This window comes from Pseudoliparis swirei, chromosome 4, assembly GCF_029220125.1.
Source record: "Pseudoliparis swirei isolate HS2019 ecotype Mariana Trench chromosome 4, NWPU_hadal_v1, whole genome shotgun sequence".
NCBI lineage: Eukaryota > Metazoa > Chordata > Actinopteri > Perciformes > Liparidae > Pseudoliparis > Pseudoliparis swirei.
In genome coordinates this window covers 6,543,543-6,569,807 of record NC_079391.1, presented here as the reverse complement: position 1 = coordinate 6,569,807, position 26,265 = coordinate 6,543,543, and the positions used below count along the sequence as shown (strand labels likewise).

The 26,265-nt window shown below is 40.7% G+C and overlaps 3 protein-coding genes across 3 annotated transcripts; 1 reads left to right on the top strand and 2 right to left on the bottom strand.

Annotated features, from left to right (window-relative positions):
- Positions 1-5,583: 5,583 nt before the first annotated feature.
- On the bottom strand, positions 5,584-11,518 carry ddias (DNA damage-induced apoptosis suppressor). Its single transcript, XM_056413050.1, has 5 exons — positions 10,962-11,518; positions 10,401-10,562; positions 9,295-9,394; positions 8,862-9,175; positions 5,584-8,009 (listed from the first exon to the last, which is right to left on the bottom strand). The coding sequence occupies exons 1-5, from the start codon at positions 11,081-11,083 to the stop codon at positions 6,242-6,244; spliced, it is 2,466 nt and encodes an 821-aa protein (XP_056269025.1). The 5' UTR covers positions 11,084-11,518; the 3' UTR covers positions 5,584-6,241.
- Positions 11,519-11,881: 363 nt separating this feature from the next.
- si:zfos-1056e6.1 (uncharacterized protein LOC107988029 homolog) lies at positions 11,882-17,439 on the bottom strand. The gene is made up of 9 exons (XM_056413051.1): positions 17,358-17,439; positions 15,808-15,875; positions 15,241-15,288; positions 15,027-15,091; positions 14,879-14,916; positions 13,625-13,704; positions 12,820-12,882; positions 12,605-12,655; positions 11,882-12,344 (listed from the first exon to the last, which is right to left on the bottom strand). The coding sequence occupies exons 1-9, from the start codon at positions 17,431-17,433 to the stop codon at positions 12,291-12,293; spliced, it is 543 nt and encodes a 180-aa protein (XP_056269026.1). The 5' UTR covers positions 17,434-17,439; the 3' UTR covers positions 11,882-12,290.
- A 3,209-nt stretch (positions 17,440-20,648) lies between these two features.
- On the top strand, positions 20,649-25,691 carry LOC130192574 (uncharacterized). Its single transcript, XM_056412661.1, has 10 exons — positions 20,649-20,729; positions 20,827-20,891; positions 20,975-21,083; positions 21,274-21,425; positions 21,545-21,687; positions 21,799-21,961; positions 22,063-22,156; positions 22,288-22,366; positions 22,921-22,997; positions 23,108-25,691. Exons 1-10 carry the CDS (start codon positions 20,716-20,718, stop codon positions 24,036-24,038), a joined length of 1,827 nt encoding a protein of 608 aa, XP_056268636.1. The 5' UTR covers positions 20,649-20,715; the 3' UTR covers positions 24,039-25,691.
- The last annotated feature ends 574 nt before the right edge of the window (positions 25,692-26,265 follow it).

Sequence of the window (26,265 nt, the reverse complement as noted above, 5' to 3'; positions counted from 1 at the left end):
ATATCTTAAACAAAACATTCTGCCTTCTCTCCCAGGCCTGGGAAATAAAAAGATTCCTTTACTGAAGCACAATTTAAGTTTTCCCAGTTAACTAGTTAAAATAAATCAACGTAAACTGAAGTCCTTTTACTTAACACTACATCCCTTATGTCCTCGTCGATCGGACAGTAAAACAAAACGTGAACCTCATTCTCAATGTCCCTGATCTCACACAGCAAACAGACTGTGTCCTCTGGAGTGGAAATAAAGCCACCAGTCTCTAAAACTAATGGTAATGTTCCTGAGCGTAACTGTGCACATCGGGATCTTTGTCTTTTATTTAAGTTCTACTTCACATAAAGTTCAGCACTGAAGTTATTCTTTATGAGACAATGTGCTTGTAACTTTAGTTTACACCACGTAGATCTTGTGTTTTTATGGTCTTTGACCATAAGAATGGACTATGTCTCAATAAAACAGGCCACTCTCACATAAATATATATATACAGGACTGTCTCAGAAAATTAGAATATTGTGATGAAGTTCTTTATTTTCTGCAATGCAATAAAAAAAACAAAAATGTCATGCATTCTGGATTCATTACAAATCAACTGAAATATTGCAAGCCTTTTATTCTTTTAATATTGCTGATTATGGCTTACAACTTAAGAAAACTCAAATATCCTATCTCTAAATATTAGAATATCATGAAAAAGTATACTAGTAGGGTATTAAACAAATCACTTGAATTGTCTAATTAACTCGAAACACCTGCAAGGGTTTCCTGAGCCTTGACAAACACTCAGCTGTTATAAATCTTTTTTTTTACTTGGTCTGAGGAAATATTAAAATTTTATGAGATAGGATTTTAGAGTTTTCTTAAGCTGTAAGCCATAATCATCAATATTAAAAGAATAAAAGGCTTGCAATATTTCAGTTGATTTGTAATGAATCCAGAATGCATGACATTTTTGTTTTTTTAATTGCATTACAGAAAATAAAGAACTTTATCACAATATTCTAATTTTCTGAGACAGTCCTGTATACTATAAAAGCATTTGGATCCGAAAAAAATGAAGAAAAAATAATACAATATTATATATATTAGTATTCTTTTTCTTCCATATACATATATATTTTTTTTTTTAAATGTTTATATATTATATATGAACTATAAAAGTATTTTGCATAAAAAAAATAAAAAAAGTTAAAAAGTAGTGTTGTGTTCAGTCTCAATTGGTCCGTATTCAGTGGTATTACCAGAGGTGCACATAACTTTTTCAGTTAGTTACTCGGGTGAGTACCGGGAGATGGTGTTTGGTACTCACTCCATATGTAGCGTCAGCTTTTGTGATACGTAGAGACAGAATGACATGCTGCTTTAGAGACGATCAATATCAGATCGGTCAAGTACGCAAAGGCGCGAAGCAACACAAGTGGCATTACGCATTGTTGATTATCTTCGCGCATGCGTACCTGCATACCAGTTATGTGCACCCCTGGGTATTACACCCCCCCTGGAGAGGACTTTAAACTCTTGGCTAGCATTCGACCTGCAATGTCCTGTACATGCGCTGAAGGTGCCACTCTGTCTTTAAGGCCAATGTCGCCGCTGCATGCACCCTCGAGCCATGCTATGCAGGTAGGGCTCAGGTTTCAAACCTTATTTCCGTAGCCTTGTGTCTGTACCGTTCCCCCCCCAAACAGCGAACTGATTGAAACCCCAGCTGAACTCCATTACAATAACGCAAATATTTTTTGTATTTTTCTTCATGTGTGTGATATATTCTAGAGCTCAAGGTCACTTCACAAAGACCGTTCACACATTTCAAAATGCTTTAGTTTGAAAGTTATTCGCTTTTTCATCTGGCTGAGGCGGCTGCCCCTTCCCATTGTGGATAATGTTAATACAGAATCTGATTAGGGCTTTGTACTGCAAGGTGTTTTTTTTCTGCCATCAGATGATTTTTACCTTTTGTTGTTATTTTAATTCCACTCTGTCCCAGCCCCCTTTAAATAACGAAGCTACGCAGCTCTCCGACCAAGTAGGAGCACCCTGACCACCGGAGGATTTTGATGTTCAGCTGGAGCGACTAATGGTGCCGGGTCCGACCCGGGTAGAAGACCGTTGGTATGCACCGCTGACCTTTGGAGGTGTCGTGTATATTGATACAAATAAGACATGAGAACAATTTGCTTTTAATTGTAACTCTTTATTCCTTGGCCCTGCCACATTAATTAAACTGTCACAGGAGTACAAGCTTCGGACCCAAATGCAGACCACAGGAGGTAGAATAAGATAACGTTATTTATTTAATAACGTTGAGGAGGTGTGGATCCCGAGGTCCGACACAAAAGCACAGCAGATCAGAGCCTTTAGTTATCAAGCTCCTCTTTTATGGAACCAGCTTCCACCTTCAGTCCGGGAGGCAGACACAGTCACCTCATTTAAGAGTAGACTTAAGACTTTCCTCTTTGACAGAGCTTATAGTTAGGGCTGAATCAGGTTCACCTGGTCCAGCCCCTTGATATGCTGCTATAGGCTTATAGCTGCTGGGGGATGTTTTAGGATGCACTGAGTACCTCTCTCCTCTTTTTTCTCTCCTTAAGGATGAATTTTCATCTCTCAATCACACATTACTAACTCTGCTTTCTCCCCGGAGTCCTTTTGACTTCACGTCTCATGGGGTCATCGGACCCTATGAGACGGCATAGATCCTATCTGCCTGATGGATCATCGAGGTCTGGGTCGTGGAATTCCTGCTCCTGACTGCGCCACTGTCCTGTTGAGACTCCGCCCACTGTTGAGACTCCGCCCACTCCTCCTCCCCACCGCCATCTGCCTGATGGATCGTGGAGGTCTCCATCGTGGAATATGCCTACTATGAACTATTCATACACTCTGTCACATTCATTGAATGTATTTTAACTCTAAATCTGTCCTTCTGTACACATTACATCTATTGCACCTGTCCATCCTGGAGAGGGATCCTCCTCTGTTTCTCTCCTGCAGGTTTCTTCCCTTTTTTCCCCCCTGAAGGGTTATTTGGGAGTTTTTCCTGATCCGATGCGAGGTTTTGGGACAGGGATGTCTATGTGTACAGATTGTAAAGCACTCCGAGACAAATTTGTAATTTGTGAAATTGGGCTATACAAATAAACTGAATTGAATTGAATCACGACGTGAGTCCCGTGGCTCGACGTCGGAGGTTCATTTGGGTCACTTACTATCTATCCAACTAACTAATTAACTAATTAATTAACTCACTTATTACCCTGTGATAGCCATTACTGGGCTAAACAATTTTTGATTTACTAACTCACTAACCAACCAACTTACTCACTAACCAACTAACTTAACAGGCTCAATGTCTCAGGGCCGTCTTTAGCTGTACTAGAGGCAAACGGGTCAAAGTCCATGCGAGTCATTACCGGGCTGAATCATTTTTGTCTTACTAACTAACTAACTCACCAACCGACTGACCAACTTACTAACTAACCAACTTACTGTATCGGCTCCATGTCTCAGAGCCGTCCTTAGCACATGCTGTACTAGAGGCCAACGCGTCCATGTGATAGTCATTACCGGGCTAAACAATTTTTGACTAACTAAATAACTAAACAACATTACTGACTAACTTACTAAATCACTAACTTACTCACTAACTAACTTACTGACTAAGTAATTAACTATCTGAATAACTAAATAACAAACTTACTAACTCACTTTTTAACTGTCCCTGTGATAGTCATGACCGGGATAAACTATTTATGTCTTACTAACTAACTACCTAACTTACCAACTGACCAACTAACTAATGAACTAACTCACATACTAACTCACAGTATGTCAGCCACTTCCTGCCCTCCTCAATTTCGGCAGATAAATCAGAACGCCAGCTGAGATGCCCTCCTTACTAACTAACTAACTAACTAACAAACTAACTAACTCACTCAGAGTGTGTCATCCATGAATTGACAACCCAATGTGTTCTGAGTCTCAGGTCCAAGAGAGACGCGGCTGAGGCTCTGACTCCTACAGTCCGGCTTTCAGATCTTTCAGGTCTTTGTCTGAATCCAGACGTGAACTAGATGACTGTCATGTTCATCGGGCTGCGGAAAGTAACGTTTAGTTTAGGATCACAACATGAACAGATACCAGTATTTCTTCTTTATAGTCAACATCGTGCAATGCAATTATATTAATACTGATTATATTTAACCAGTGAGGCAGAAACTCAGAGAAATTGTCTTACCTTCAGACAGTTTGGCGGCCAGTCTGCCGGCCCTGCTCCGGTCTCTCTTTCGCCTCACTCCCTACACAAAAACAAAACGCCTTAGACTTCCCACCCAACATGTACTGATCAGAACAAGACTCTTTCAGTGACTTTGCTTCATCAGCTCTCGTATCTGGCGTAAACATGAGTTGTACATATTGCCGGGGGTCCAGTCAGGGTGGCACTGAGCGTGGAGGCCTGTTGGTAATCCTTGGCCTGCTCTTCCTCGGACAGAGACTTCCACTGTGGAAAGAGGAACCACTAATGAGAGCAGGCTCCCACAAACTCCCACGGTGCATTTGTGTCCAAACAGTTGATACGTTGATGTTCAAATATGTGTATTACTTAATACTTACTTGGGACCGAGGGGGCTGTCAGGTGGAAAGGACAACCTGGGACGGTTGGCTTGGCAAGGGAATAAAGAGATAAAGATGAAGAGCAGTTTGTTCTCACGTCTTATGTGCATCAATAAACACGACATACCGCTTTCAGCCACTACGGGTCGGTGGCGCTGTTTCAACATTTAGCTGCTGGCGAGGGGGACAGCGCGTTAGTGCTTCATGATTTCACACGCAGCCTAAACTCAAAGCCCAACTAATTTGCTTTAAAGAAAGATGCCCACACTGCTAGACGCCTCATATTCCCATCACATACCTTTTTTAATACACATTTGGCACAAAATGAGAATAGTGTCTTTTGTCCCCAGTCACTTAATTAACAGGACACTCGGAAGGGATTGTTGTTGTTTTTTCGCTGCAGTCTTTGTGGCTCAACCAGATCTCGACCTCACACTTGACGTGTTTGTTCTCACGTCTTATGTGCGTCAAAAAACACGACATACCCCTTTCAGCCACAACGGGTCGGTGGCGCTGTTTCAACATTTCAGCGACTGGCGAGGGGGGACAGCGCGTTGAGGCCTTAAACGTGGACTGAGACCGGCCCACAGAGAACCAACAGGAGACTACAGACCTGTAGCCAACGGAGACAGTATTTATTGTCACCTCACAAGAAGATGGCATCAGGGGAGACATGTTCTTAAGCATCCAAATATGCAGTAAATTAAGAGTTGTTATTATGACCTAAACGAGGACAGGACCGTGCCCCGTTATTCATACTTAGAAATAATAACTGTATTCTCTCAGGGAGCTCCTTTTTCTTTGTCTCCTGTCGAGAGGTCAGAGGTCATATACACAATTATCCGCAGTATTTCTTTTAAATCAAATGAGACATTGCTGAAGCACTCAACAATAAATAAATGATGTGTTAATATAAAATTTACTGGCTATCTTTGTTAATTTATTAGATAACAACCAAATCATACACATCATCCTTTTTGACTTCCCTTTAATAGCATTCAAGGTTGTAGAACCAACAGAGAACAGACAGGGTTACGAGTACAATGCAATGACGAGGGTGCAACTACATGTCACGGTCCAAATACCTCCAACAAGGTAAAAGACAATTACACACCTGAATGTTTAAAAGTTCATCTGATCTGAAGATTTGAGTTGGCGAGACGTTTCCAACAAAAAAAAGCCGTGGATTATTTTAAAGTGCAGAACGGATATAAATCCCAAATAGTATGTGGACATCCAAACAATAAATCCATATCATATGCGATTCATTTTTTGCCGTTAATAAGAAGTTGCCCCACCTGCTGCCGTAAAAGTACAGGATGTAGTAACTTGGAGCAATGATTGGCTACAATTCAGCGACAGGATCCGAAATCACCCGTTTCACTGCACGTTTGTGAATGGAAATTGCAATAGGTGGGAACATGGATACATTTTTAAAGATAAAGTGCAAATAGCAGCAGGTGGTGCAGGTGTAGTGCCTTTTGACAGCCTCTCTCCTATGTTGAGTATACAGGATCTATTCTTAGATCCTTCTGCAGTTAGAAGTACGAGCTGACATGCATCGTTTTTTCAAGTTCATTATTTTGTGGATTATTGTGTCAAAATCAAGGCTGTCTGCAACAGAACCTCTCAAATCGAGTCAGAGAATAGATCCCTGGACCAATCACATGCCTCGTTCTCATCGTCGAGGAGGCAACGATGAGACTCGTCCAGAATCCCCTCGTCGACCGCCGTACTGTCGCGTCGTTCCGTTTGTGCCGGACCTTTCCGCGACGATGTGACCGTTTGATCCGACAGAGCTCTTTTACAACAAACGCCATCTCCTGGCTGTCCTTCCCCAGAATAATCTAAATCACTGCCGCCGTTTCCAGTCTGCATTCTTCTTCTTCTGAGCTTCACACTCAGTCGTGTTTCCGCAACAGGAGTCGGAGGAATAATTGCTTCATTGTCCTCAAAATCGGAGACGGTCGCATCACTTGAGTCCCGTCTGTGGTTGATCCTTCCGGTTGACCCCGTGCTAAGAGCCCCTCTCTGGACCCTTGGGTGCTCCTGAGCCAGCAGACCTTTTTTATGCTCGTCGGGTGTCCAGAACCCACTTTCGGGGGTAAATCTGTGTCTGCGGGAAGTCTTACCCCACGGCACGTTTTCCTTTGAAGACTCTCTGCCATCCTGGGACAGCTGCTTAGCACTGACACAGTTTAGTTTACGAGGGGAGGTGCTACTGGCGGTCTCTCGGCGGTCAAATTCATGCAGATTTCTGTAAAAAGAACTTGAATCTTGACCGCCGGGTTGTGGACTGAATTCAGCCAATGTCAATTTTCTGTATGAGGAGGCAGCGACAGTGGGGGTGGACCGGGAGGGGGGGATGAATTCAATATCGCGGGTGCCTTTTGGAATCAAACCGTCTCGGTCGATGCATTTCTTACTTTTCCGATTGTCTGGTGTTGAATGTGTATCGTTTTTACTCCTCCGCTGCTGTTTGTTAGCTGTGGGAAGCAGAGGGCAAGCGCCTGCGGTCGCCGCGACAGTTTCGGCATGTGTGTTCGTGCTCGTTTCGATAAGGAGTGAGCTACCGAATAGGTCTGCTGAACAATTGTAGGCGTCTCCTTCACGCTGCTCTTCTTCATTTTCAGAAGACAGAGAATGAGATTTATCGTCCTCCTGATTACACTCATGGGTACAAAAGGTTTGGGCTCGACTCTTTAATCGACATCCAACAGGAGTTTTGTATATCTGGTCAGGTAGATCACGTCCGTCACCACCTCCATTGGGTACAGGTGTATTGGTGATTTCCAGTAATATCTGTGATGGACTGTCTGTAATCTGTGTGTTACCTTGACAAACAGAAGTTGATTCGTGAGATACGTTCTCGTCTTGTGAACCGATTTCCAGGTTGTTTCTTGTTTCTTTCTTATTTAGCATATTTAGATCCGTTTCACCAACCGGGTCAAAATGTTTGTCGTCCTCACACAGAAACTCAGAAAGGCTCTCGGAGAAAGGAAAATCTTCCCAAGCCAGGGAGCTTGACAACAAGGTTTGGTTGAGTTGCCGGGTAGAAAACCTCTTCTCCTTGGAGATGTTGTGGCCAGCCGGGGGGGGGCTGAACAAAGTGTTCAGGATAGACGTGTTTCCAACAGCTGGTGGGTATGGGTATCTGGCAAAGGATAGACGACTGGAAGCACTGCCCTCTAAAGAGAGAAGAGGTGACGGCTCCTCTGTGACTGTATGACTCTCCAGGCAGCCTCTCTGTGCACCACGTCGTGTCCTTTTGTTTTCCGTCTGTCTGCTGTTCTCATCTCCACTGCAGCCTTCCTCCTGCTCCGCTGATGAAGTAACTAGTCCAAGAGACTGTTCCCACGGAGGGGTGGGAGTTAGGGTGCCATCTCGGTACCGAGAACTAGGATGAAAACAAAAGCAATTAAAATAAATGAAAAGGCATATGTGAAGTTTAAAGATTTTTAAAAACATTTTCAACGAGCCATATTTTTCAGTCGAGAGAATTAGGAGCGGACTTAAAGAAGGTCTCAAAAGTCCCCTCGGACTGTCCATAATGAGACAGCCTTATCTCTCGTCTCACGTCCCTCTCTCCAGCAACTTTTTACAGCTCTTCCTGGGGGACCCTGAGGCATTCCCAAGACAGTCGCTCCAGGATCCTCTGGGTCTATCCCAGGGCCTCCTACCAGTTGCACATGCCCAGAAAACCTTTAAAAGGGAGGCATCCAGGAGGCCTCACCTGACGCTGCAGCAAACCGCCTATCCATCTCCAACTCCATGTTTCACCTCACTCGTGAACAAGACCCTGAGATACTTGAGACGTTTTTCAACAGATAACCATGGCCTCAGATTTGGAGGTCCTGACTCTTACACCCCTAACATGCATACAGTACAACAGAGGAACAATTTACAATCTCTTGCAGAGCAAGATCCCATAACTAAAGCAGCTCATGGTGATTGTGGCCCCTACGGGCCGGTTAAGAGCAGCGAGCAGTCAGCAGTTCATGACGGTAGAACACAAATAACAAAATTATGTTTTTCAAAGAGGTGAATCTCTGCAACCATGAGTGGCCCTTCAGCATACAGTCACAAATGAGCATCAACAAATATTAGGCTGATGGGTCCAGAAATATGCAACTTTAGCCGCGGACACACTCAAGCACATGCCGAAGACATAACCTTCTTAGGCTACGCTTGGCGGAGATATTTATCAGTCAGAAATACATACTTATCAGTAGCTTCTTAATGTCATTACCTTTGTGGTAACTGGGAAAGAAGACCTGAGGCAGAAAGTGTGGAATTATTGAAGCTGCTGGCTGGAAACCGGTGAGGAATCAGCAGCAGGGTTGTTGCTGGGGGTCTGGAGGTTCTGCTGGGATCGGTGGACCCAAGCTTACATTCTGCAGCTTTCTGAAGAAGGGTCTGATAATAACTGACCACGGTGCAGCCTTCCATGCCTGTACCGTTTGGGAGAATCACCTGACTGGCAATGAAGTGGGCTGTTTCTTTCCTGCTCGAGCCATTCACAACCGGCCCTCCTAACCAAGGCAGACTTTCTGTTTCGGTTACCTAGAACGACACAGACAGGACCGAGGATGGTTTGTGTTACTTATTGGCCAACATATACAAGTACTTATATGTGAAATAAGCCAATATCAGCAAAGTACAGCACATAATCACATTTCTACCTTTATACCAAAGATGAAATGCCTGCCGATGAAGCAATCCTCGACAGCCTTCATCAGCAGTGTGGATCTGGTCGATGCTCCGTCCGAGTTCTCCACCAACCTACAGCATTATAGAAACTAGAATGGGCACTTGGTAGAGCGCATACCTTCGCATATCACAAGATTGGGCATTGAGTTATGAACATTTTGGCATTAGTTGCATGCCAATTGGATATAAATTGACCGTGCTATGGTAAAAAGAAGATGTTGACCTTTTCATGACCTTGACATTTGACCCGATTGATCCCAAAATCGAATCAAATGGTCCCCGGATAATAACCAATCATCCCACCAAATTTCATGCAATTCAAGAATATGTTGACCTTTTTCATGACCTTGACCTTGACATTTGACCCGATCGATCCCAAAATCGAATCAAATGGTCGCCGGATAATAACCAATCATCCCACCAAATTTCATGCGATTCGGTTTAATACTTTTTTACTTATGCGAATAACACGCATACAAATAAATAAATAAATACACAGCGATCAAAACATAACCTTCCGCATTTTCAATGCGAAGGTAACAACAGACATCCACACTGCCTTTTACTGGACCGGCCAAAGAGAGAAGACACTGACAACAAGATGAGCCTTTTTTAAATGTGCCACACTAGTAAAATAAACGTGTGTGTTCCCTCTGACCAACACAGGGTTTTAGAACAGAGTTGAGTCACAAACACCTGACAATAAACACTTTTACTAACATTTAATAGACTTTTAAACATGTAAACATGAACATTAAAGAGCAGATGCACCGTTTCACACTGCAAATGCCAGATATGTAATACTAATAATAGTGTTGTTTAGGCCACAGTCATGAATCTTCTAACTACAAGACCTTTTCCATGGGGACCACTGCAACTTGCAGTATACTACTACCCAACAGTAATGCTGTCCGTGTGCCAGGAGCTTCCACGGGAGCAAACCACACCAAGACTCATTTTAGCTGTGGCTGGATAGCAACTTTGGTAGAAGATGTTCATACTCAATATGGATGAAAGTTGACAGAGTAAATAAGTGCAGACGTGGTGAGTTGGTTGAAAGGTCATTTCCTGTGCTCACCTGTGTAACCCCTTTGCATGAATGCCAAAGAATGGATTCAGGCAGCTTCCAAATACTGTTACTCCAAATATGCAGCTGTCCCGGGACACCCTCAGTGAGAGACGATACCTGTAATCCACCTGCTCCCTCAGACAGCTGGAACCGCACTTGGAGCATCTGCATCTGTGGTGGACAGGCAGAATATGCAGGTGAAATTGTGACTGTGTGTATTTGTGTGGCTATATATATATGTGTGTGTGTGTGTGTGTGTGTGTGTGTGTGTGTGTGTGTGTGTGTGTGTGTGTGTGTGTGTATGCTATATAGCTTATTAACACTGCAAGAATTAATTCATTTCCTTTGTTAAGCACATTCAGAGACGGCCTGGAGACAGTTCAGTGGAAGTTACTTCAAAACGAACTGGTCAGTCAGATAAGTATAGCGCTGGTAATACATTTGGTCACCTCGTATAAAGACTAATAAGTTACAGTACAGTTTTGGAAATACAATTCCTAAAAACCCCTGTGACTCCCTACCCCGGAAGTGAAATACATCTTCTTCGTTGGTTGTTAAGCGTGTGTTTACCTGGTCGGGTCCTGCTGCTCAACGTCAGCCCTCGAGAAGCAGTGTTTGCAGCACGGATAAAACACGCAGGCGCCGTGCAGTGACAACACCGCGCAGTCCACCAGCGTCCGTCTCGCAGCCATGGAGCCGGTCTCTCTGAGTTACTCAGCTGCATGGACGCTTGGCTGCTGCTGCTGGCGGGATAACTTTACGACAACTGAAACTGCTCACGATGCGAAACGTTAACGTAACGCGGATTGTAACCACGGTAACTTTAACACCAACACTTGTTCATAAAGATATAGCCAAAGAAACGGCCCATAAGTGGATCAGAGCTATACAAAAAAACACAAACGCGCACAAATTAGGTCCATTTCTAATTCGTAAGGTCTACGTGAGAAACTTCTTCTGCTTGTTTTGGTTTTCCTTGCGGTTGGAGAACCGGCTTAGAGGCGCATCGTCGCCCCCTAGCGGTTTGGACTTGGATCACACGATGGGTAGTTAAAAAAGAAAAGATTAGTCTAGAGGGGATTTAAAGACTTTTTAAAAATTCATATGTATTCCACTTACTTATTAAGAGATAAGAACAATTATCTGAGGGAAACAAGATACAAAAAAACAGGTAATGTGTTTTTGTATCTGTTTGTGTATGTTGGTATCTGAATTGGACATTACACTTCTGTAAAATACAAATAATAAAAATAATATTTTACGATGTGTTCCTGTTAAACTTACTAAAAGCATATATGTTACATTTCTCTAATACATTTTTTTTACCTGTCTTTGGTACCAAAATGCAAACTGATTTAGTCTTTTAAAGTCTGGCAAATAATGATGCACACATTCAGCTTTATCTGATCCTGTAGAGATCCAAGATAATAAAGTTATAACTGTTGAAATATTTATATACAGTAGCATTTGAGAAAAGAAGGAAAGGACAATCTCACTTATTCTCCTTTATTGAATTGATGTCATGCTATACAACATAAGGTTATATCACAGGTTCAGACATTTGGTCAAACCACAGGTTGGCTACCACAGTAATTATAATAACGCACACCACACAAGTGTGACAAATATGTGTTTCCTCCTGTATAATGACGTGACTACATTTCCCGGCTGAAAAAAATATGAAAAAGATTTCGGTTTTACAAACTAAAAATAAGAGATTTACTAAAAATACTTTGGAGGAAAAATGATACAGGCCTAAAAAACAAATTGTCAAAATCCAGATCATCCATCCTTACATGGTGACACATGGAATGTACGTTCTGCAGTGAATGATGAGCGTAACCATAGTCCAACCGATGGTTTGTGTTTCGTAAATACAGCCAGAAATGTGTGTGTTTGTTACCACAGCGGGGACCTGGTCAGCGCCCCCTTCCAGCTGCGAGAATCTACCACCTTAAACAGAGAAAACAGTGATGTGCAAACATGAAACCAAAACATAATGACATGCAGTAAGACGCCCCAAAGACTGCAGAAACTATGTAGAGACTTGGAGAATACATGAAGATGTCTCTAGAGTGTTTCTGAGACAGTGGCAATTTCTACGGTATAAACGTTAATTGGATTCCGTTATGTTTTCTATCTTTGATCAGGAAGACTCAAGAGGTCCAAACTCCATCAACACCTTCAACAAGGTCATGATGAGAATGACTCACCTGCATTCTCTGATGAAGGAACCTCAACTTCTGGTTGAGACATTCAATCTCCTGCGACAGACATAAAAGTGTTGTGGAGATACACTATCACATTTTTTGACAAACTAAATGAATCAAAAAACATTTCCCGTGACTAAGTGGCCAGGGTCACACTGATATGCATGAATGTGTTATGGTTATCGATGTGTTGAGGGCCCAGAGAAAAGTTAAAATACCTGGCTTCGTTTTTCGTTGCATCTGAGTTTGATCTGCGGCAGAAGTTCCTCCAGTCTCTGAATCTGGAAATAAAAGTTTTAAAACATTGAATCTTTATGCGAGTTCTGGCAAGTAATAAAGCTTTAAGATTAAGACAGAATAAAAAAATACCATGAATAAATTGTAAATAATAAGAATGAATATATTGACACAGGCAAACTTGAGCTAATGCTAGCCACAACAACTCTGACACTATTAATCTTTAGATGTGAACATTCAGACTTCATATGTTCTATTTGTGAGACTTTAATTTGTTGCATCTATTCAAAATTCTAAATAATGAATCTTAAAAACCTAACCAAATAATTATTAAAGATATTACTGCGTTAATATCTCATTTTCTAATTTTTCTGAAGGAAAAGGACTTCCCCATACCAGATAATGTGCTGTTTCTATTGTTATAGCAGTGTTTTCTGCATAATCTCCTCTTTGATAGTTTAATAAAAACGCTGATTGGCTATTTCATTTTATGTTGGAGCAGCGCTGCTGAATGAATCTGAATGAACCATTCATAAACCTCTCATTTTGGGGTGGCTGTAGCTCAGTGGGGTAAGAGGGCCGTCCTGCAACCGCAAGGTTGTGGGTTCGATCCCCGCTCTCCCCATTAGTTGCAAGTCGAAGTGTCCTTGAGCAAGGCACTGAACACCCAGTTGCTTCCCGGGCGCATCACTGCAGCCCACTGCTCCTTAATAACTAAGGATGGGTTAAATGCAGAGAACTAATTTCCCCTTGGGGATTAATAAAAGTGTATATATTTAAACCTACCCTCCTGTCAATAGTCTGCAGCCTGGTCTTCATGCTCTGGTTGATCACAGTCATGGGAATAGTTCTGGCCTTGGGACGCACTGGGGACAGAGACATCACAACTGTTAACATGGTATTCGTCCACAATTACAACTTCTCCTATAAAGAACATATTTTCATATTACTATGACTGTGTTTTGATATATTGCCATTTATTATCTGTTTATATACGAGTGCCCACAGCCAGTTCTCTTAGTTTAGTAGCCAGACTCGACAAACAGAGAACCTAGGTCCCCATCAGCGTCTCTAAAAATAACAAATGATGTCACATCTCGTTTGTTTAATCTGAACAGAAAGGAAAATAGAAAACGACAAATTAATGGATTAAACATAAAACATTTAATTTATTATTAGCAAGCTTTTAAGGTGCTTGTTTACATTTAGCTATTTTAGGAACAGCGTTGTATTAAGATAAGATAATATATTCCTTTATTAGTGCATCAGTGGGGAAATTGCAGGATCACAACAACAGGTGCACAGTATAGCAGTAATACAAATAAGAATAAAATACAAAAACAATATTAAATATACAGAGGAACAAAAAAATATATATACAAGGTAGTAATTAAAGTGTATTGAACAGTCAACGGATTAAAATGTCCAAGTGATAAAGTAATCCAGTGTTTTTAGTGGTCGACTGCAAGTTTGCTGTGCAGCCTGACAGCAGCGGGAAGGAAGGACTTGTGGTACGTCGCCCTCAGACACCGGGGAGGAATCAGCCGGTGGCTGAAGGACCTGTGCAGAGCTGCCAGAGTGTCCTGCATGGGCTGGGAGGTGTGGTTCATCAGCACCACCACCTCCACAGGATCTTATTTAACCCTCCTGTTACCTTAGGGTCAATTTGACCCCATTCAATGTTTTATGTCGGTGTTCTTTCGGGTCAATTTGACCCCAGGCTGTTTTTCACTGTGTCAAACATATAAGAAATATCAACTTTTTTATATATTTAAAGGGCTATTTATGTAGTCAACAAACAAACATAAAGTACCTCACACTTAAACTTGGGAAACAATATTAATTCTAATAATTTTCTGGAGGTTTTAATTGCTGGGGTCAAATTGACCCCGAGGGTAAAATACGATAGTAAATGTAAAGGTAACAGGAGGGTTAAACATTGAATGGGGTCAAATTGACCCTAAGGCAACAGGAGGGTTAAATAAGATCTCCTTATATAAGATGTTTAGGGAAAGAAAGAAAAAAATACTCCATTCTTACCATGCTGAAAGATCTTGGATACCTCGAGCACTAAAGGGCTGTGGTGAGAAACACATGTCAGAAGTCGGCATGAATAAGTAATAAATAAGAGTATATGAGTATATGCACTGAATAGATGTATAGACTGAACTGTGTACGGACTCCTTACATGTGCTTGCTGTTAGCAGGGATGGAGCTGTTCAGAGGGATCAGGCAGCCGCGCTGGTTCCTTAACTGCAAAATTATCATTTGACAATTTCAGCTCTAACCAAAAGAACTGATTTGTATGTTGTTGTTTTTTACAATATTCTGGAGACACAATCATTTCAGTAGTGGAGCTGCATCTACGTATATATAACGTGAGCGCAAAATAGCTTTTATACCTTGAATATGACATCGGAGGAGTTCAGCCCAAAGGTATTGGTGATAATCTGAAGAAGAAAAAAAGATTTAATGTCAAACTATACAGCATATGCATTTTATTTAATTTTTAACACTGCGATTTAGTTATTTTCTTTATCTTTTTTTTGTTAATTTTTTATACATGCATATTTATAACTAGAACGGGCACTCGGTAGAGCGCATACCTTCGCATATCACAAGATTGGGCATTGAATTATGAAAATGTTGGCATAAATTGCATGCCAATTGGATAAAATTTGACCGCGCTATGGTAAAAAGAAGATGTTGACCTTTCCATGACCTTGACCTTTGACCCGATTGATCCCAAAATCTAATCAAATGGCCCCCGGATAATAAGCAATCATCCCACCAAATTTCATGCAATTCGGTTTAAAACCTTTTTTGTTATGCGAATAACACGCATACAAATAAATAAATAAATAAATACACGGCGATCAAAACATAACCTTCTGCATTTTCAATGCAAAGGTAATAAGTGAAAAAGAAACTACTATGTAGGTACAATAATACAAACAACACTGTCACACCTGGAAGATCACAGTGGCCTCAGCTGCTGGAGGAATGGACACTTCTCGAAGAGCCACCACTCTGTCATCTGCAACGGAGACAACATGATCACCTCCTCCTGATGGGCCCGCCTGGACTGACAGCACTCAGAGCCGTTTGTGAAATGTAAAATCCCAAAGGGGGAATGTACCTTCCCTACACCTGGTCACATGTTACCTCTGCATGTCCAGAGGAGTTAAATGAGGCCCAGGGTAGAGGTAGAACATATATCAGTGTGGATTTACCAGGAAAAATGTGTTTTAATGGTCCTGATCAACAATGGTAAGAATGATTTGCTGAGTCTAATAAAGGATGAAGCGATTCATGTTGCTGTGTTATTGGCTCATATCTCGCTAGTGCTTTGGTTTAGAGGGGTTTGGAAGAAATGTGTGGAATGAGTGCGGAATTGTCGTGTTTTTTACTATCAGGTTTTTTCTGATAGCACCCAGCTAAGGGTCGCTGGCTCCGGAATTTTTTTCGGATCGGGCCGAATTATGATAATCATATATTTATGATTATTTGAGTTTTCTGTTGTAGTTTTTTTTAAATGGCTCTGTTGTTTAATTTGATGTGTAACATTAATATATTTGCTTTACCGCTCGGGTATTTACGGGGGGAAATATTATTTCAAATATTGGAAAGCGAGTAGACAGTAGCAGAGAACCTGATAGAAAACTAAAGATGAAGTTGACACACAGTCACTCCAATAAACAATTTGACCTTTGATCTCATGGACAACAAACAATTTCTTAGAGTCCCCTTGCGCCACAGTTGGGATATTTGAATTTCGCCCTGCCAAATAATATATGTTTGATACTTTGAAGTTTGTTTTTGCGCTAATCTTCTCGAGGAGTAAAGCATCTCCTAAATCTGTCTGTTTCAGATGTAAACGTACACATATATATTTTGTGACTTCACAGCCAATCATGCTCCAGTATTCCACTTATTTAAGTGGGATGTGAAAATGTAAAAACTTCCAGTACACATAAAGAATGGACTTTAGAGAGTCCATGGAGACATTTTGTGTCCAGTATTTCGCAATAAGAGCATAATCACAGCTTCATATATTCAGATTTCATTTTCAATTAAGGGTGCAGGGTGTAATTTTTAGAATGTTTTCACTTGTGGAAAAAAACGCATTAGATAATAAAATCACAACTACAACCATCCTGTAATCATTTCATTGAACAGTAATCCCATATTTAGATGAACTATGTGTTTGGATAAGTAACCCTAAGCTGCTGATATCAGTCAATCACAGCTGCTCTCCTCTGAGAGCCTCACGAAGATACATCCGAATCATTTACTGAAAGAAAAAAACAAAGGACGAAACGAAAGTATAATGGGAACATCTTGGATTCAGACCTCATCCATGTCAAAAAAAAAAAGAGCGCTTAATAAGTCTTCAATGACCTTAAAGAGGCTGGTTGCCATGGATACCGGAGCAGACGGACACAGACAGAGAGCAGCGGCTGGACAAATAATAAATAACTGATTTTAAAAGTCATAATACTTTCAGAAACATACGCACCGTTTTTGTCAAGTCGTCTCAGAGCGATCCAAGACTTCGATGCACGCGCTGATTTGTCAAAAATGACGTTAGACATTTTAATCATCCAAACAGCAGCTCGAGACACGTAGCGGATCTACGACTTCCGGTTAGGGACTTTCAAAATAAGTCTTTACGTCATAATATATTAATTATGAAGTGCCTGGATCAAATAGTGTAGTCAGATATAAGATGATAACTGATATAGAAAATATCTTTTATATTTGTTGTGCCATTGTTATTGTTTGTAAGTTTTAAAAAATATCAGGGAAGATCATGGAAAATACAAAGCTCCATGAGACATGTTGTGTCCAGTATTTAAACCTTTGACGTATACAAAGATTTGCATTTTCACTCATTCATAAATTTAAACAATGTGTGTTTAGTATGCAGTTCGGGAGTAGATCATAGTGGTGCAGTGTTGTACGAGGTGTACTTTAATTATCGGACACAACGAAGCAATCTGTGTACATTATTCCATAGAACAGCCTTTTGCAATATAAAGACGATGTTTGTGAAATCCACCTCTTCTTACTTTACTTTACTTTAAAGTGATACTGCGAACACTGTTAACAAAAAGCACGGACATGTTTGAAGATGCTGTTAAATGGTTAAACAACGACATGTAAACTCCAGAAATATAAGCAACACGTGAAGCAGCTTTATCTGTCACGTCCCTCTGCTGCCACCTGCTGGTCACGTGGCTGTCACTACAACTCCATGTTGTCAATGCACTGCTACACTCACAATAAATGAAACGTCCACTTATTTATAATGTCCATCAACAACATGAGAACCTTCTGTCAATTCAGAACTTAATAGATATAATGTCAAAACCAAATGTTGCTAGTCTGTAAATAATTTATATATGACTGAAGAAACAGTAAAATTCCAAAACACACATGTTGAACTGTAGACTTTTGCGAGTCGTTATTTTTCACAGTCAGATAAATATATGATAGATAGATAGATATTCGAGGGGGGTGCAAGTGACTTTTTTTCGTCCCGATGTGCGCGCACACGCCGGCATCCGAGCTCTGCGGCGCGCGAGACAGAGATCGGAGTCGTGTTAACGCGACACGTAGAGACAGAATGACATGCTGCTGGAGAGACGACCAACAACAGACGGATTGGAAGCTCATTCTGCGCATGCGTTAAATGCGTTTTAAAAAAAAACACTTGTTAAACCTGTAATTTAATTAACTGAGTTAACGCGTTATTTTTCACAGCACTAATATATATATATGATATATCATATATATATATATATAGATATATATATATATATATATAGATACATAGATATTATATTTATACACTACCGTTCAAAAGTTTGGGATCAATTAGAAATGTCCTGATTTTTCAAAGAAAAGCATTGTTTTTTTCAATGAAGATAACATTAAATCAATCAGAAATACACATTGTTAATGTGGTAAATGACTATTCTAGGTGGAAATGTCTGGTTTCTAATGAAATATCTCCATATGTGTATAGAGGCCCATTTCCAGCAACTATCACTCCAGTGTTCTAATGGTACATTGTGTTTGCTAATCACCTTAGAAGACTAATGGATGATTAGAAAACCCTTGTGCAATTATGTTAGCACAGCTGAAAACTGTTTTGCTGATGAGAGAAGCTATAAAACTGGCCTTCCTTTGAGCTAGTTGATTATCTGGAGCATCACATTTGTGGGTTCGATAAGACTCTCAAAATAGCCAGAAAAAAAGAACTTTCATGTGAAATTCGCCAGTCTATTCTTGTTCTTAGAAATGAAGGATATTCCATGCGAGAAATTGCAAAGAAACTGAAAATTTCCTACAGCGGTGTGTACTACTCCCTTCAGAGAACAGCACAAACGGGCTCTAACCAGAGCAGAAAGAGAAGTGGGAGGCCCCGGTGCACAACTCGGCAAGAAGACAAGTACATTAGAGTCTCTAGTTTGAGAAATAGACGCCTCACAGGTCCTCAACTGGCAGCTTCTTTAAATGGTACCCGCAAAACGCCAGTGTCAACGTCGACAGCGAAGAGGCGACTCCGGGATGCTGGCCTTCTAGGCAGAGTGGCAAAGAAAAAGCCATATCTGAGACTGGCCAATGAAAAGAAAAGATTGATATGGGCAAAAGAACACAGGCATTGGACAGAGGAAGATTGGAAAAAGGTGTTATGGACAGATGAATCCAAGTTTGAGGTGTTTGGATCACACAGAAGAACATTTGTGAGACGCAGAACAGGTGAAAAGATGCTGGAAGAGTGCCTGACACCATCTGTCAAGCATGGTGGAGGTAATGTGATGGTCTGGGGCTGCTTTGGTGCTGGTAAAGTGGGAGATTTGTACCAGGTAAAAGGGATTTTAAATAAGGAAGGCTATCACTCCATTTTGCAACGCCATGCCATACCCTGTGGGCAGCGCTTGATTGGAGCCAATTTCCTCCTCCAACAGGACAATGACCCAAAGCACACCTCCACATTGTGCAAGAACTATTTAGGGAAGAAGCAGGCAGCTGGTATGCTGTCTGTAATGGAGTGGCCAGCACAGTCACCAGATCTCAACCCATTGAGCTGCTGTGGGAGCAGCTTGACCGTATGCTCCGCAAGAAGTGCCCATCAAGCCAATCCAACTTGTGGCAGGTGCTTCAGGAAGCGTGGGGTGAAATTTCAACAGATTACCTCAACAAATTAACAGCTAGAATGCCAAAGGTCTGCAATGCTGTAATTGCTGCAAAAGGAGCATTCTTTGACGAAAGCAAAGTTTGAAGAAAAAAATTAATACTTCAAATACAAATCATTATTTCTAACCTTGTCAATGTCTTGACTATATTTTCTATACATTTTGCAAGTCATTTGATAAATAAAAGTGTGAGTTTTCATGGAAAACACGAAATTGTCTGGGTGATCCCAAACTTTTGAACGGTAGTGTATATATATATATAATATTTATATACATAGATTGATAGATAGATATTATATATATATATATATAGAGGGAGATAGATAGATATCATTTCACCACTTTAAATGGACCACACCTTTTACACCTTTATCGCTTTTTACGTTTACCACGTATTTACTTATTCTTATTTTACATCATTCTACATTATTATTATTGTTTATGCTAGTTAAACGAGTAGCTTGCACTACAGCCTGCTGTCGGCAGAGGGCAGTGTGTTGCCTCCACTCTTTGAGGAAATGGGCGTAGGAGGCCTTTCCGTGGAATTACAGTGGCGCAACATTTCCAGTAACAGCTTTCCATATCAGGAAGCATGTAAGCACAGCCCAGAACTTCTTCGTAGATGACTTGGATTGTTGTTTTCGACCGAGAAGTGGAAGACATCGTTTCAGCATGGAGTTAAAAAGGTAATCTGGAGTCTTGGAAAGTCTCTGTGTTACTTAAATCCTCCAATAATCTGTCGCCTTAAAGTGATACTCTATCTGCTATTGTGTTTGCTCTCAGGCGCGTGCGTGGTAGGATATCTTTGGTCCTGCTAGTTCTCTGGAATATTGCAACCACGCTCTCTGGTACGTATACAGAGGAAACATAGACACGTCTTATAGTCTATGCAATAAGTCATTATCATAATTAATCTTCATGTATTTTTCAGGCAAAAATCTTCACTGTACCAACGACTTTATTGAGACATTCATTTGCCACTTTGAAGCACCAAACTGCACCGAATACAATCTGACTCTGCGGAGCAACAACTGGAATGAGTGAGGAACTTATTGTTGTGATGAGATGCATTTACTAAAAAAAACTCTAAAATTGTACATTCATTTCTTTTTTCTGTGTCGATTCAGGCGTTACTTGTTTTTTTCCTTATGTAATAAGAAATATCAACTGGAATCTAAATGTACAAATAGGCTATTTACAACCGGATGTATGGCATCTTGTATTGCACAGGGAGAGGAAAGGAACTTTCACACAGTGTGACGTCAGGCAGTGCTGTTGCTCTGTGGGAGAAATGACACTGATCTTGAGGGCCACTTATAATGTCACAGTTTGGAAAGGAGGCGAAAGCATGGAGTCCAAAATCATCAGCGTCACAGAGAGCAGTGAGTTGACTTCCATGCAAGTCCCGCCGACATGAACCTGTTGCTGACAGATATAGATCCATATCATGATGGGGTTATGAAACATCTCCCTGACCTTTCGCATCTCTCTTCTTCTCCAGTAAAGACTAAACCCCCGACAATCGTCTCGGTGAGAGAATCCAATGGCAATTTCCAAGTCAATTGGGATCCGAACCTAGAGGCCGGGTTCAGGGATAGCTTGACAGCGAATGTGACTTACCATAAAAAAGGAGACACAGAAAAGGTGGGAGCAGTTTCATATCCACTGAGATCATTTGATATTTGATTATGCCAGTTTGAAAGAGACTTTTTTTTTCTGGACCATCTGTTTATAATTCTTGTTTCTCCAAACCAGGTAACTGTATCTGTCAAACCGGCGACAGTCGATGGTCTGAAAAACTTTGAAATACTTGGTCGAAACTTGGAGCCAAGCACAACATACGCTGTCAGCGTGAGCAGCTACACGCCCTTGAGTGGCGAGTACAGTGACAGTAGCGAAGAATGGGAATTCACAAGCAGTGAGTATCATCTTCTAGTTTTATTTGACCTTATTGCCTCACAAGGAACATTTTGGGCTATTTATTTATTTATGATACATGTTATACATGTTGCATTACAGCCGTGTCCCCCGATGCCCCGCCCTTGGCTCTCATCATCAGCCTCAGTTTTGCTGCAGTCATCATCACCGCTGTTATTTTTGTTTGTTTTGTAAAGTAAGTAAAGCAGATTAAATATTGTTTTGCATCATATGATATGTTTTTTTCTTAAACACTGCGACTCCTATGTTGTGTTTATGTGACGTGTTTGGTATCGTTGTTGATTTATTTGTCTTAATTGATTTTAGGCTCAAAACCAAGTGGTGGGACTCAGTCGTCAAATGTCAGAATCCAAAATTTTATGTTATTCATCCGAGCGAGCAGAAGGTGAGATGCCTCGAAATGTAAACTTGATGTTTCCTAAAGAAAATAAGAAAAAAAGTTGCAAATTCACAAAACCATGCTGTTTAGTTTGGGTATTTTTGGGGGTATTTTTTCATTCAATGCATTTAAATTATGCATTTAAATAGGAGACAGCATGTAATATAATAAAAATATTATATTTCATCAAACAAATCCTGCTGTTAAATTTGTTGGTATAGTTACTTTCTCTTTTATCAAAACAGTATATAAATATACATATATATCTACATATATATATATCTGTATATATATATTTATATATATATACAGTATATATATACATATATATATATACTGTATATATATATAAATATATATATATATATGTATAACAGTTGTATTTCTACCAAATGTCATGACCTACATCTTAATGATAACTTTAAACCTCTCCAGATACTTTCAGAAAGTCATTTTCTTCTGAACTGTGAACTTAACAACTTTTCCAAATCGACCAATTTCACCAAAAATGTTAGTAGTTATCTGTAGTTTAAAAAAAATCGTATTCTCCTTCGTTGCAGATCTTGAAGCCCGGAACAATCGACTTCTTCTCCATCGCCTCCGTTGAGCCTCTTGTTCCAGATGAAAACAAACTATGGTTAGTGTGGCTGCACGAGAATATTCCCCTCAGGATTTATTTGTGGTGCTGTCGGCAATTTATTATGATATATTGTTTAAATTCATTGAATCTGTTTCTCTCTATTTCAGGTCGAAGGACTCACCGAGAGACACGAGCGGCGGAAGCCGTGAGCGAAGCAGTGGCATCAGCCTGAGCTCTTCTGCTTCCAGTTACGCTAACACGGAGCCCGCCGACATCAAAGCCTGCGTTGAAGACGCCCTCAATAAAGTGTTTGGCAACATCGGCGCGTTATCGCATTTGACCGCCAAAGGATTAAACAAAGACGGCGGTTTGCTCTCCTCTCCCGACAAACCGCGCGGCGTCCGAGCCGACGACGCGGGTTGCGGGTCATCCGACTTCATCAACAAAACTTATTCCGTCCTCTTTCCCGGCTGTCAGACGGTGACGGACGCCTCTGAGGTCCAGGCGCAGGCGGAAATGCTTTGCGAGTCTACATACCATCCCATTGTGACCTCTGTTGACCCCCAGGCACCGGCCCTTGTGAATTCACCCCCGGGGGTTCTCTCCCTCGTGACGACGGACATGTCCTATCGGCCCTGCAATGCGGATTCTGTTGGATTTCCATCTGCAGAAGACTCCGGTTTGTCCTTCGCCTCGAGTGGCACCGACACAATGGCGTCATGTGACCCCGTGTCCAGGCTTGAGGCCAGGCGTCCGAGCTCTGAGGAGGCGACGAAGCCACGTGGAAAAGCCGAAGGGGAAACCGCGACGGATGAAAAACCTGCAGGCTCGCGAAGCTTTCCTCCGATGGATGACGACTACCAGCCATTTCAGAGTCTGGTGGAGCAGCCCGATGTTTTGTTTTCCCGGGAGAGAAGTGATGAGAACGAGGAACATTTGAAAGTACATCCAGAGGGATTATTCACCAACATGGATCAAAGCATCCCGTGTTTCAATCACAATGTCCAGGGAGGCCGGTGTCAAAGGCCTTTCCTCCTTTTGATGTCTGCCGACCAGTCTACGCCGACAATCTCAGACGTCGGCTATCAGAGTGTGTAGGGCGGAATTTTTTGTTGTTCTTTTATTGTATGTAATTTATGCTTCTTTTTTTTAACTACTAAGAAGCATTGCTGAGAAATGTAGAAGACGAGAGTGAGGGCGAGGTGGCTGTAACGGACTGTGAATGGCGTTCCTAATCTTTCATTCAAACCTTTGTCATGGACGCCTGCAGATGAAGATCATGTGACACAACGAAAAGTTTCAAAACACTTAAGAAACTAGAAATAAATAAATACACGGCGATCAAAACATAACCTTCAGCATTTTCAATGCGAAGGAAATGAACTTTGAGTCGAAATTAGTTCCTCAAATTGCGTCGAGGATATTTTTTTGTCCGCGTTGCACCATACCAACCTAAACTTTTGTGTTTCACTCGTTGCAACTGCATTCATGGTGGAAAAGATGCAGAAGGTTTGTACATTAAAAAACATTCATGTACAATGTCTGTCATACACAGAATGCACTTTTTGGAGTTTTTAAACAAAACCGCTACAGGCTGCTCTCATATCCGTCAATGACGTGTCATATTCAACTCTGTTAATGTAAGTTAAAATCCATTCCCTAAATGTTGTATAAAGCACAGAGGACTCGCTGTAAATGTAACTATCTCGTCTGTGATGTAACATTTGTGAGACGTCAGTGAAATGTGAGTGAACAGAAGTATAATCTATGGAGGATTATTTCTCTCCCTGAACTTAATTTGACTTGGGGTGTGTTAAGTTGTAATAGTTTATTTTGATAACATCTGCAGAGGTCTTATGTTTTAAATTAATACATATAGAAAGATATTATAATAGAAAATATTAGGGAGAATATTGATATTGTTATTAATGTATTATGAAGCATAGGGGTAATGTTTACTCTATGCAAATGTAAATGGCAAGAATTAATGTATGTTGCATGAGAGTGACTATGTTCGTATTATAGATTGACGAGGCCGGTTGAATTCCGTGAAGTGACTTACAATAACAAGAGACTTTTATTGTGAAAGTGACTTTAATGCGGACAATAACAAGACGGGACTCTTATTGTGAAAAATACTTTAGCTACGGGACCGGAAGTGACGTTTTCACCGGGGCCAGTGAGGAGAAAAACTCTGTTTTAGAGAAATCGGCCCCTTCTTCCACAGGTAATCGCCGAGGCCGCAAGGCTGAGCTCCCGGAGGAGCCGGGAGCCAAGGTGGAGCACCTTGAATGTTTGTTCTACACTTCCTGCCATTAAATGTTGATAACTTAATTCACGCGCGTCCGGAAGCCTGTTTTCCATCATCTGCGAAGTGCCCAGTTTCAGAATACTCTACAGGAGTCACCATAAAAAGAAAGTGCATTTGTACCCAAATAAGCCTTCAATACAGATTCTTTCAAGGAAAAATACATCCAAACTGAGTCTGACACACGACGGCTGTCAGAATGAGCCGGTTGTGAAATGACTTCCTCATTATCTGGAACTGCAGAGCCACTTCCAAAATAACACGGCTCACTTCAGGCTGATTTAGTTCCAACAAAGACATCCTACTATTTCATTATTGCATTCACTATATGAAAATAACTGGGAGTATTATTGTCTTTAAAGCAGCACTTTACTGTTATGCACTTTTCTGTTAAGGCACATTTCTTTTGAAGAAAATCATTCAAATAAAAGTTGTCCGTATTATCTTGAGTTGTGTTTGCTTCAGAGGAACATTACTGCTGATTGTTACATTTATAATATTTGTAGTTATTGTTAAGGCAGAAGAACATTTTTATAGATCTGCACATTATAGTCAAACTAACCTTATGGCTAAATACAGAGTCGTGTGATTTGGATAAATTGACTCCTATAGGAGTTAGATTTGTTGTTATCGTGTCCCATCTTACTAAACACCAAAACAATGTTGTCATATTAAAATACAACATGCAGCTTCATTGGTAGGAACATGGCATGGAAACTACCATAATTATACTTCCTTAACTTTGTGTTTTTTGTTTAAACTGGGTACAGTTTGGGGCGGACAGAGAGAGATGGGACTTGACCACTAATGCTATATAAATATAAAACTATAATTGTATAATTCATCAAATATATAAAGGTCAGATTATATTGTTTACTAGATCATTAAATGTATGTATTCAATATCATATTATTTTAGTATAATTACACAATGTTTTTATAATATAATATAATTAATCAACTAATTGATTTATATTGATATAATATAAAAAATAAAGCGGTGTGTCCTTTTTTTAAA

Coding starts and splice junctions, on each gene's coding strand:
- ddias (XM_056413050.1), bottom strand. CDS start 11,083: ATGGCTGCGAGACGGACGCTGGTGGACTGCGCGGTGTTGTCACTGCAC. Junction 9,176..9,294: donor ATTTCATCTTTGGTATAAAG/GTAGAAATGTGA, acceptor GTGTCGTTCTAG/GTAACCGAAACAGAAAGTCT. Junction 8,010..8,861: donor CTTTCCCAGTTACCACAAAG/GTAATGACATTA, acceptor TTTTCATCCTAG/TTCTCGGTACCGAGATGGCA.
- si:zfos-1056e6.1 (XM_056413051.1), bottom strand. CDS start 17,433: ATGTCTAACGTCATTTTTGACAAATCAGCGCGTGCATCGAAGTCTTGG. Junction 15,876..17,357: donor GAGACGACTTGACAAAAACG/GTGCGTATGTTT, acceptor TCTCCGTTGCAG/ATGACAGAGTGGTGGCTCTT. Junction 12,883..13,624: donor TGCAGACTATTGACAGGAGG/GTAGGTTTAAAT, acceptor TTTTATTTCCAG/ATTCAGAGACTGGAGGAACT.
- LOC130192574 (XM_056412661.1), top strand. Junction 20,892..20,974: donor TATTGCAACCACGCTCTCTG/GTACGTATACAG, acceptor TGTATTTTTCAG/GCAAAAATCTTCACTGTACC. Junction 21,962..22,062: donor AGAATGGGAATTCACAAGCA/GTGAGTATCATC, acceptor GTTGCATTACAG/CCGTGTCCCCCGATGCCCCG.